The sequence below is a fragment of the Aplysia californica genome, unplaced genomic scaffold (genome assembly GCF_000002075.1).
Source record: "Aplysia californica isolate F4 #8 unplaced genomic scaffold, AplCal3.0 scaffold00030, whole genome shotgun sequence".
In the NCBI taxonomy this organism is placed as follows: domain Eukaryota; kingdom Metazoa; phylum Mollusca; class Gastropoda; order Aplysiida; family Aplysiidae; genus Aplysia; species Aplysia californica.
In genome coordinates, this window is record NW_004797300.1 from 487856 (window position 1) to 500355 (window position 12500).

Consider the following 12500-nt stretch of genomic DNA (forward strand, 5'->3'; position numbering starts at 1 on the left):
TGAGTGTGCTTATGTGCGTGCAGGGTAGACCTAATTCAAGATCAGTGATGGATCAACTGTCCTTGTGTGCCAGCCCCCAAGATGCACAGTATATTCTCCAGGACTGTCCACTACTACTGGATACGGCAAGACAAAAATACTGGCCACAACCCAGGGACAAGTCCCCAAAGCTGTATAGCAGCCCTCTTGATCTGGGAATCACTGCTAAGTTCATCAACACTTCAGCCCTTACCATCTAATCTACCATGAAGAACGAAGAAGAAGAAGTCAAAAAAAGGAGAGATAAGGACGACAGATGTTTAATAGGAAAGAAGCCACTGTGCTTTTAGAAGAATAAAAAGCCTCCCGTACCTTTTGCAGATCCACATTCTCCTGTTTGAGCTTATTCACATATTTCACTTTCTGCTTGTGATTCTGGTGGCCCATGTTGGTGATACACTCCTTGGTGAGTCGATCAATCTGCTCACTGGTGAACTTGTCTCGATCTGGTTAAAAAAATATAAGAAAATCATTCAATTTTGTTGTTAGTTTATTTTCCTTTGCAAAGTGGGTGTTGTTTTGTTTTGTTGATGTGTCATCTTTTTTTGGAGGGGGGGAAGGGGGGGGAGAGGGTTACAAAAAATCAAGGGAGAGGAAAGTTCCGAAATTTAGTGTAAAAGTATTAAAAGTAAACATCTCCGCTACAGTTGCAAGAGGGCTCTGATCCAGAAGGAAAGTAAACAAAGTGCTGAAACAGTGAGAGCTTTGTCATTTAGATTTGAAGAGAAATGTTGTTAAAGTGCTCATCTGGAGTCTTATATCTGAGAAGAATCAAACGACTTCTCTCTGCCAGCCAACCTGATCATTCCAAATCACCCATTTCAGAGCCCCCCCCCCCCCGAAAGTAATGAGATTTAATTTGATATATATGAATACAACCCTGCCATGCTGGAGAACAAACTTTGTAGTTGGAAGGTACTGGGCTTGAGAACCAAACTCGTAGTTCGAATACCCTGTGGTTTTTTCTTTTCTTTCTCAAACAATCATTTGTTTGAGAGTAAGGAGCAGCACATCAACACACGATCATCTATCGCTGGGTAAAAGTAAGACAGAAGAGACAGGAACAACACAGGGAAGGGAAAGTTTAGAGGTTGGAACCTACGCAAATGTACTTCCAACAAACTTGTAGTCTTTAACTTTAACATAAATGACTCCCAAAAGGTTTAGAGAGAGTGCACAGACCTTGCAAGAGTTTCCTTTCCATCTCAAACCCATCCAGAATCTCTCTGAAAGGCTCCATTCTCAGCACCAGATCCTCATACTTGGCCTTCCAGCTGTGAAAGGGGGAAAATTTAAAAACACATTAATACATATATGGCGCATGGGTCAAGCATTTCAAATTGACTGCCCAGAGTAAAACTATGTAATCAGGTCACTTTTCAAAATGGCATGTGGTGTAGTCTTAATGATATAATAGCATATGGCACAATCGAAATGAATGACACAGTGTGTGTGTGTGTGTGTGCGTGCACACAGAAATGTTTTCTCTCGCAACCATCCTCCAACACAAATAAGAGAAGCCAGAAAGTCAAACATATTCCAAGAAATAGAATAACAATAAAATAAATAATAATAGATAACATATTCATATGACATATATCCCCGCTCAATAACACGCTCTATGTGCCTTCTAAACCACATCATATGGTGATATATTATTACCCCAATCAACCCTAAAAAACTCAAAAATATTCTTTGCTTACCAGGAAGCGCACAGCGCAAGCAGCAGAATTAAAAACTAATAAACTGACAAGATCTTTGTCTATAGCTGTGTACCGATTCCCACCTTTGTGAAGCGAGTAAAATGCCTTTCCTAAGGACACAACTTTGGGCCCCTTGATGGGGTTTGTATCCGCAAACTTTCAGTTGCAAGCCAACAACCTAACCACAAGACTTTCAACGCCTGAAGACCCTCTACTGACAACATTTAACGACTCCCCCCCCCCACCAACTCCCAAAAAAGCAACTCACGACTCAGCATCACTCTCCGCCTCATTCTCAGCATCACTGTCAGCCTCCATCTCCTGAATCTTGTCTGACATCTCAGCAATTATCCGATTGAGGTCACCCCTCTCCCATTCTGTGTATTCCCTTAACTTGTTCAGTTCGTTCTCCACCTGTTCTTTATCTGCCAATAACCTGGGGAGATAATTTGAAACCACATAGTAGACGTGTAGGCAAAACACTCGTTTATACTGCAATGAAATTCTTATCATTTGTTTATGTATATTTGAAAAAAGACTGTTAGACACAAAGTTCAGGATCGGCAACTCAGAGCAGTGTCAGTGCAGAACCAGCAGCCAAACAGGAAACTATCTGCAACAAGGCAGCCTTATGCCTTAGAAGGAAATATTGAGTTAGTTAACCCAAGGCAGAGAGACCCATAACTCTACGGGAGCCTAGACGACCAGTAGCAAACGGCAGCCTTCACTGTAGCGACTAGGATATCCATTTAGAGATAAACGACAAAATGAAGAATAAAGAAAAAGAGAAATGTCGAGCAACAGCCGAATTCCTTGTAAAGTAAAGGCAGAAACAAGCTCCGAGAAAAAGCAAAAAATGAAAAGCAGTAACAGTATACGTGGTATGAGGGCCATGGGTCTATAGGCTCCTAAATCTCTTCATAAAGACGGGGGGAAAAACAAGATCCAGTCAAAAAAAGTTTACCCCAACTGCCATTATACCCCCCTGTAAATCAATAGATGACTGACAGAATTTTAAGCATCAACTAAAATTCCAGACACATTCCCCTGTAGACACAGACACGTCATTTTTTATTTTAGAATTTACGAAAATCTTATTTCTGGGGTTTTTTTAGAGGGGGGGGGGGGAACAAAAGCAAGCCGACAAAGCTCGCTTAGAAATTGTAACATACCAGCCACTGTGGTTCAGTTGGTAACAAACTTACGCTCAAGTACAAAAAGACTCTAATTTCAGCAAAATGCAAAAGAAGTTTGCTCTCTGCTCAATGATTCGTCATTGAAACAAGGACAAATGCTTAGCCCATAAGCCTTCTTTTCACAAAAACTAAAGTAGCAATAAAATCAAAACATACTAACAAACTCCACAAGCCTTTTGTTCCAGCACATGAAGTTTCCAGAAAATAGCTGGTACCCAAGCCAGCTAAAAATGTGTTGAGAGAGGTACAGAACATCTTTTTTACAATACAAAATTATGCTTTTCCCCCCAAAAAAGCAGTTCACTCTCATATCTCACATTCACTACATTTATATGTCCTGATTTGTCCATAGGAATACCATGTTCCATGTTAGCAGTGTGATAAAAGGAGTACTTATATTATCTGGGAGACAAATAATATGTGGTCCGGTGATGATTCTGACACCACACATTCATGCACATTTTCTGTTGGAAAAGCTGGTGGAAGCACACTGCACTGCCTAGTTTTTTATTCAATGGAGGATCAATAATCATAATGTACATTTACATTACCATCTTATCTTATCTATCTGATGTCACACACATGACAGATACTTCTGAGACCAGAGGACACTAAGCTTACACTGTGTGTCTCATAAAGACACAAAGCTTACACTATGTGTCTTGTAGGACACTAAGCTTACACTGTGTGTCTCATAAGACACAAAGCTTACACTATGTGTCTTGTAGGACACAAAGCTTACACTGTGTGTCTCACAGGACACCGAGCTTTGACCATGGGTCTCGTAGGATACTAATTCTGGACTTACTTAATGTCTTGTAAAACACTTAACTTGGAAAACGACAAAAACCAACCTTTCAATCTGGGCTTCCTGCTCCTGTACCCTGTCATCAAAACACTGCAGCAGCTCCTCATCAGACTTCACCTTCTCTTGGAGCTCTCTGGAACACCTCTCCGTAGTCTCGCTCTCTACAAGTTTCAACTTGTCCTCAAATGACTTGCGCATCAACTCCACCTTCTCGTCATGGCTTCTCTTCTGCTGAGTCCGCTCACTGTCAAATTCTTGCAGCAGTTCGGCGCGAACACATATCTCCTTCTCACGTAAACGAGCTGTCAGCTTCTCCTGAAAGCGTTGCTCCTGCTCAGACAGACATTTCCTCTTCTCTTCCTCAAACATTTTGGTCTGCTCTTCAATTGCTTGCACTACTTGCTGACTGTGTTCTTGCTTCAGCTTTTCCAACTCTGCTCTATGGTTGGACACTGCGGCTGTTTCTCTTGCTTCGGACTCCAGTTTCTGGCTTCTCAGTTCTTTAATTTGCTCAAAAGAATCGGTCACCTTCTTTTCCATATCTTCACGTAACTGGTTAAGTTGGAGAGCATGCTCTTCCCTCAATTTGTTCACCTGTGCCTTATGATCAGACAAAGTTGCGGCTTCTTTTGTTTCCCACTCCAGCTTTTGAGAGTCCAACTCTCGAATCTGCTCAGCTAAACCTGCCACCCTCTTTTCCATATCTTCTTGAAATTGTTTCCTGCCTTGATCATGCTCTTCTTGCAGCTTCTCCACCTCAGCTTTATGCTCAGTAAATGCTGCCGATTCTCTAGCTTCTGACTGTATTTGCTTGTTTTTCAACTCTTCAACCTGCTCACTAAAATCAGTTACTTTTTTATCCATATCGTCTTGTAGCTTTCGCTTTTCCTCCTCTAAACAAAATTTGAGCTCTTCTAACGTATGCACTTCTACAATCAACTTTTCCTTTTCGTCATTAATCTGGTCCAACTGAAGCTGCAGAGCAGAAGTTTGCTCTTCAATGATCTCTTCATACTTGTCAGTGTGCATCACCATTTCCTCCTGCAATGAGGTATAGCACTGCTCCAATGAATCAATTTGGTCTTGCATGGCAGCCACTTGGTGTTGATAACTTGTACTGAGAGCCTTGTGCTCCTCCAGATCTCTCTGCAGATTCTCCTCCTCCTCCCGCAGCTCTTCCAAGTCTCTCTCTATCTCCTGTTTTGCTGACAAGTAACAAGACAGCTTCTCTTCCAGACAGGATTTCTGCTCTTCACTCATCTTCAGCTGATGAACAAGGTTGTCACGTTCTCCCAACAACAACGTTTTTTCTTCGTCTGCCCCGGCCTGCAGCTGTGATATCCGATCATCCATTTTACTGGCATTCTCTTCCCTCTGTGTTACTAGTTCATTTCTTTCTTTTATCAAACTGTCTCGGTCACTTTCAATCTCTGTTATCTTTTGAAGCAAACCATCTCTCTCCGAGGTCAGCTGCTCATGAGCCTCCCCAAGTTGAGACAGTCTACCCTCTATTGCTAGCTTCTCCCCCCTCAGGCTACTCAGTTGCTCTTCAAGACCAGCGCAGACTTCTTGACTTTGGTTCACTTTCAGCTCGAGTTCATTTCGTTCCTTCATTACATTTTCCCTCTCTGACGTCACAGTTTCCATACGCAAACCAAGTTCTTCCACCTTGCTGGAGTTTTCTAGTAACTGTTCTTCAAGAGAGAGTTTTTCTGTCTCGGCATTGTCTCTTTCTCTTTGTACCTCCTCCATGTTCTGAATCAAGACAGTCTTTTCTGATTCTAGCTTTTCATTCAGTTGTTTGAACTCAATAAACTGATTCTGAATTTCCAGTTTTTCTGCACTGAAGCAAAACAGTTTCTCCTGTAGTTTTGAGTGGGCTTCCTTAAACTGTTTCATCTGGCTACACAAATCCTGTTGTTGGACAACAAATGTTTGCTTTTCCGCATTAGCGGCCTCAGATTGTGTCTTAAGTTCCTCCAGCATCTTCTCGCTTTGCTGCATTTGTTCCACAAGTACACCCTTTTCTTTCACCAGCGAGTCTCTCTCAATTTCGAGGACTTTAATTTTCTTTTGCGCTTCTGTGAGTTTCTTTTCGCATTCCTCTTTCTCTGCCAGGCACAGAGCAAGCTTCTCCCTAAGACATACCGCATCTGCTTCACATACTTCAAGCTGCTGCTTCTGCTGATTGAGCTCAGTAACAGTGTTTGTCAGTGAGGACAGCTCCGTTTGCTTTTCGCTGAGATCTTTCTGCAACATGTCCCTACTCTTGTCGGCACCAAGTTTCAAGATTTCCATGTCTATGAGTTTTTCTTCAGCCGTTCTCAGCCGCTGGTGCAACTCTTCAACATGCTTGGAGAGCTCACCTCTCACAGATGCGATAATTCCTTTGTCACGCAGACGTTTGCTGCTTGCTTCCAACTTTGCCATGGCTTTTGTCTTGTCCAAGACTGTGCGATTTGGGTCTAAAAAGTAAAAAAGAATTATAATTTTTAGGACAAAAAAGGCAATAAAGTCTAGATTATTTCGATTAGGTCCACTGTTTTTGTTTTATTTTTTCATTTCAAAGACCATAAAAGCAAATTACATTTAATAGTTAATTAATGGGAAATAGTAGGCCTACTCATGCAATTACATATATTTTCTTTTTTTTTAAGTTAAGCCATGCTGAAAGATCATTAAAAATTTAAGTTGGTGCACAGAAGCTTAAGAGAAGATAAAGTTGTTTACTAATAAAAAAAGGAACAAGACAAAAGTAAAAAATGCAACATAAAGCAGCAGTATCAATGCTGAAAACGAAGTAAAAAAAATAATATTACAACAAAAATATATTTATACACTAGTCACGGAAAAAGGAAAATAAAGATTTTTTGCATCTAATAAGTTCAGAAGCATAGAATTAAAGTCCTACAATTCCAGGAAAAACAATTAAATTAAAACCAGGCGCGCAACGCAGTTTGTTTAAGTTTATAGAAATAAAAAGATTCCACTTTTACAATGATTGATTTTAATCTGTATACAAAGCGACTTAGATCATTTAGGAGGAGGGCTGACATATCTGCACTGTTGGAAAGGGTCATACCCGGACAAAGACAGCTGAAACCTCCTACCAGAGAGTCGAAAATGACAGAAACGCTTGATAAAATAAGACTCTCCTCTCCACAGGGCACAAAAGGGAAAAGATTAACAGGAACTATAAATAGCAACATCTCTTTTTTTTCTGAAAGTGTGTGAGATACTGTTGTTCATGAGCGACGCATCTTCAATAAATCAAGTGCGGACATATTCTAAAACAATTATTCTTTTGGAGAAACTAAAGAGAACGTCTTCATCAGCCCCAAAGCAACATCCGTATAAAAGCATGATTTTAACAAAGCATGCTATTTAAGGTCATGGCATAGCTTTGGTACAAAGGGAGAGCAGAGGAATATACTTAAGAAATACTAGTTGGGTCCCCTTTCGATGAAAGGAATGATCAGTGCATTAACGTCAGCCGAAAGTCATTGGCTTATGATATTCACATTCTACTTAAATGGAGCAATATAAATTTTGAGAGATGCAAAAATTAGAAGGTTTAGATCTATACTCTCAAAACAGTGCGCATTGTTAGTGAACGGAAACCTCCTTTTCTAAAATTACAGAGACAGAAGCATCAGCCTACAAAAGCGATCGGCGAAATAAAGAAATTAAGCTTTTCGCAGCAAAACTGTCTCAAAACTGAAAAAAACGAAGGGCGTCATGATCTGGAGAATATTTTAAAGAACTTTTAGGGGAAAACTGCATGTCGATCGATGCAGCCATTAGAAAGCCTTTTGAATAGCAAAATTCGGCCACCACAAATAGATAATAGAAAAGCGTGAGAGCAAAAGAAATCATTGTGATTCCGAGGGATTCAAACCACGCAGGATTGTTAGCGAATTCAGGCTAAAAACACAACACAAGACTTAAACAACAAATGTACAGACGTATTAAACTCGTACAATAACCAAAATTGTGGACAAGAAGACCAAACAGTGGAACAGATCGTCCAGCAGTGCAAGACACACAGAGCCCTAAGACAGGAAACGTGGCCAAACCCAACTACAGAGAAGCAATACAGGCCCAACAGAAGAACTGAATTCAGAGTATTGATGGAAAGCAGACTTCTCCAAGCATATGACCATGTTGCTTTTGGTTTCCAAATGTCACCAATAGTTGTCACTGTACTGTCAATGAAAATAGTAAAATGGCTCTGAGCAGTTTCATTAGCTCTCTCCCCAATCCTTTATTCCAAGCTTGTCTCTTTAGCATATGATATATATTTGTCCTATAAAAACACCCTGCAAAATTCTCAAGCTTTACTTTTTTAGCTGACATCTTTTAAATTCTAGTCTTATACTTATAAAAGATCTGCGGGTACAAAAACTAAGAACAGAACAAAAATTAATCTAGCATTAAGTGTTCATCTACTTGTCTGCCCTTACCTTTGAACTCATTGTGTTTGGGATCACGTCCAACATCATACTCTCCAACTCCAGGTGTGCAAGCTGGAGAGAAAAAAAAAACAAATGAGTACCATCACTGTATTCTGCATTTTTCCTCAAGAATTTTCTGTGTGTTTAGAATGAAAACACGTTGGACAGATCAGTTATATATATAAGTCAACAGTAGACTTGAATTTGTAAGAGACACAGCACTTTTACAGCATTTTAAAACTTGTTTTGCTTGAGGGCTAGACTAAGAACAGGCTAGTCTCCTAGACAAACACAGACGAAACCAGGTGCCTTAATGACAGTGAATGTATTTTAAACCTCCTGTTTTCTAATGTTAATTGGGCCTAAGATAAGTACGGCTAGACTGGCAGTCTAGCCGTACTTAAGTACGGGTAGACTTCTTGTCTAGCCGTACTTAAGTACGGGTAGACAGCCAGGCTAGCCGTACTTAAGGACGGCTAGACTGTCAGGCCAGCCGTACTTAATATTGATGGCTGAATTGTAAATGAAATTTTTAGTTTGCTATGCCTAAATTATTTATATTTCAGACAAAACCAAAAGGTGCCTTACTCGCTTGCATGTATTTGAACCTGAATAATTGCTAGATATAAATCTAATGAGACCTGTGTACTTAACAGGCTTGCGTCGATAGGGCCAAACCCAGATCTAAGTACGGCTAGACTGGCAGTCTAGCCGTACTGGCTAGCCACTTCGTTTGTTAAATAAGAGTTTTTCTGTAATCAGCCGTGGTCTCTTCCCAACACCTCTTCTCCCAGCAAGCCGAGAGTGTGTGATCATTACGCGCAATCTCATTGGTCGACATAATTTTAACTTTGCCCCCGGCAAGGTCAACTCCACTTTGTTATTCTGTTCATACTAATGATGCTGGGAGGGCCAGTTAAGATAGATCTAGTAACTGGATATTAAAGCTCACGTCTCGATTGTTATCATTATAATCGAAAAAACTTTCATAAATGCTGCAAATATTTAGGAACAAGGGTCGAAAGTCGGAACGGACGTCATGCTGCACTCAATTTAAAGTCCGAATATAATTTTGGTCTAATCGGACTCGAGTCCGAATAGTCACTTCGTTGTTGTTTATAGCTCGATCTAGAATCTATAATCTTGCATGGCATTATAAGATGTTGAAAAAATGCAAAAATGAAAGTAAGGGGATGACATCTCAAGTCAAACAGTCCCCTGTTTACATAACATGACAAAGTGGGTTCTTTGGGGGGTTTTTTGGTAAGTGTTTTATGGCGCTTGCAACTGCATAAAGGTCATGAGCGCGCGGGAAACACTTCATATTTCTTTAGTTAGCCAATTTTTAGTGGGTAAGAAATTTTGAATTTTGCCCTGGATGGCGGCCGAAGCCTACTCTTATCGATTTTAGATCACCAAGGGATCTTTAACGTGCGCAACTCGCACACGGGCCCTCCGAGATTTTTTGCCTTTGTCCGAGAAGGCTAGGTGTAGATCTTTCCTACCAGTAGATCAGGGGTGTGGCAGAAAGACAGCTAGCTGTAAGAAGGAGTCAAGGAGTAGCAGTAGAAAGGCTGCAGAAAGAGTCAGGAGCCCAGAGGAGAGGGCAAAGGAGGTGAGGGGGTGGGGGCAGAAAGAGGAGACGAAAGCAGACAGAATATTGCTCGAGAGCAGGAAAGGAGGTGAAAGGAGACAATTTTAGAGAAGAAAATGTTTCGGTCGCTACCCAGATTCGAACCCGGGACCTTTTGAATGAGAGGCCAACACCTTACTTAACCTCTAGATCTAGGCCACAAGGAGAGCCCCCTGTGCCTGTGCGTTCTTAGGACCCTGATTCCTGATTATAATAGAAAAGAAATGATAAGATAGGGAATAGATCAGATAATTCTAAAATCATGATGGATCTATAATTGGACACAGTAGGCCTATCATACAGCCACCATATTAATCTCTAGATCTAAGTCTTTGTTATCATGATTACAAGCCTCTCCCCATTATCCCCCTAGCCTGTCGAACTCTAGATTAGTTCTTCTTATCTGAGTAAGTTACTCAGTAAATCTGATCTGATCTAGATCAGTTGCAAGCTAACAAAGTAGGCCTACAAAGTAAAGTAGATCTAATCTAGAATCTAGATCTAGAATCTAGGCTTTAGATTAGATAGCAACGTTCAAATGTCAAATGAATTGATGGGTCGGGAAGTTCGTAATCTTACTTGACAAGCGTAAGAGTAAGAGCGCCTCCTTTTAAAGGCATTGTGGTAGGAGAAATTATACTTGCCATTTGCCTCATTAAAACGCACCAGCTTGGCACGTGGGAATGCCATACTAGATTCTAAATCTAGATTCTAGATCTAGTTCTAGAAAATTTATCAAACAGTGGGGTATTTTAATTTAAACTTGTCTTAAAGTCTTTATCAGTCAGTCAGCTGTCTTCAGTTGGTCTCTTCTCTTGATTGAACCGGACGATATCAAGCGCTGTTTACACAAACAGACCAATCAACGTTCATTTCCGGGTCAATGTTTCGTGATATAGTTCTTTCGCGTTTAAAGGAAGGTGCTCCTGGAATTTCGCTCTCTCAGGCTATTCCATTTAAATACGAGTTGTATAATATTGTATTATAATAATATTGTGTACACAGTGTTTTGTGGTATCACCGTACTCAGAGCATTTATGGAAAAGAGTGTGAGATTTAAAAGGCATAAAATCATCATCAACCGACAACTGTGCGGTATATAGCACAACTGTGACGTTAATGTGGACATTGCAAAAATCGTAATAGTTTTTAATTAATGAATAATTTTCAAGTAATTCCTTGTAAAAGATCGCCAATTAGTAAAATTTGGAATTTTTGTCAGAAAGAAAACTGCATATTTCATGTAACGTATTTTATTAAAAAGTAAAGTCGCATTTTTGCTGCTTGATGAATGTTTTGTTGACAAAATGTTTCTATTAGCCTATGGTTTAAAAAGATAGCATGCAAAATGTGAAGGCTATTGGTTCAAAAAATGTGGAAGCCTTGGTATTTCAGTTACGAAATTCTTACAAAATGTAACCATTTACAATTTTTTTTAACGAGGCCTTAAAGCAACCTTCATTTACATAGTCTTGATTACCCAGAAATGATGACTCTGTTTACATTCAAATCCCTTAACTTATTACCCTTAATTTAACTGATGACAGTCATAACGAAAAAAGATTGGACCTATAGCCTACAGCGTGTTTTGAAATTCTTAAAAAGAGACTTATTTCCGTTGCCCCTCACCTTAAGAAATTATAATATTAATCAAAGTCGTTGGGTTCCCAAACTTGGGTCGTGTGGTCGGAAAAACAAAAATATGATATTATGTTCCTATAGCCTGTGAAAACAATACAGGTTCATATACTTTCCTTCTAAGATTTTCTACAGACACATTTAGAATACTTTCATATTTTCACATCGGTCATTGCGAGATTGGTGTCTCTCGTTTTGAATACCAAACATCTATTATACAGAAGTATACGTTTTAAACTTGGGCGCGAATATTTCACAACCTCGGTGTGACGAATGGTTATTTTCATGCATGGTTCAAACATGATACTTATTTTTGTGGGGGCACTAAAGATTTAATATGGGTCACCATGTCCTACCAGCATGATAGTATGTCTTTGGGTGATGGATAAGGGAATGGCTTTGGGGTAACGTAACGAGTGCAGATTAGCCAAATTGCAATTGCGACGAATGGGAGATGGTTGTGGAGAGTTGAGGACAACACTGGTGGAACAGGTGTTTCAATAAATTTCTCACATGTTTAAATAATAGACCATCTTGGCAACTGGAGTCGCCATGAATCTAACAAATCTTCTACATTCTACAGGACGAACTACTGCATTAAGGGTAGTTATTTAAAGGACAAAGGCTTGCGAGAAAAACTGCATAAACCGGCAGCAGGCAACGAGAAGCAAGGCTGCTCTTCCCCAAGAAAACATGCTATAAAGTCATGATGATTTAAAAGACCACAGTGCTAAGGGGCTTCGAGATCTAGCTTTAAATATGTGAATCAGGCTCTCGTCAAAATAATAAAACTGAAGAAACTTGCATTTTTCCGACGGTTTGTGAATTTTTATCAAATTTTTGTTTTTTGGCTCAACACCTTTCATGTCGATTAAAGAACGCATGTCTGTGTGGAGATTTCTGAAAAACGTTGATTAAAGACACAAAAAATGTAAATTTTCAGTTACCACGGACTCTTAAGCTAAGGAAATAACTAATCTTTGGCAGCCATTTTCTCACAAATTTTACCTCAACGTGTATTCAAGATAA

At 39.8% G+C, this 12500-nt stretch overlaps 1 protein-coding gene across 1 annotated transcript in view; it reads right to left on the minus strand.

The window, feature by feature from the left end:
- Positions 1-10667, minus strand: part of LOC101855398 (hyaluronan mediated motility receptor) — a 16029-nt gene extending 5362 nt beyond the window's left edge. The window contains exons 1-6 of the mRNA XM_005091427.3: positions 10478-10667; positions 8210-8272; positions 3793-6211; positions 2011-2178; positions 1222-1313; positions 352-485 (exon numbers count right to left, since the gene is read on the minus strand). Of these exons, the coding sequence (XP_005091484.1) occupies positions 352-485; positions 1222-1313; positions 2011-2178; positions 3793-6211; positions 8210-8272; positions 10478-10523 (2922 nt within the window). The 5' untranslated portion in view covers positions 10524-10667. The remainder of the gene's footprint in view (positions 1-351; positions 486-1221; positions 1314-2010; positions 2179-3792; positions 6212-8209; positions 8273-10477) is intronic.
- Positions 10668-12500: the final 1833 nt, after the last annotated feature.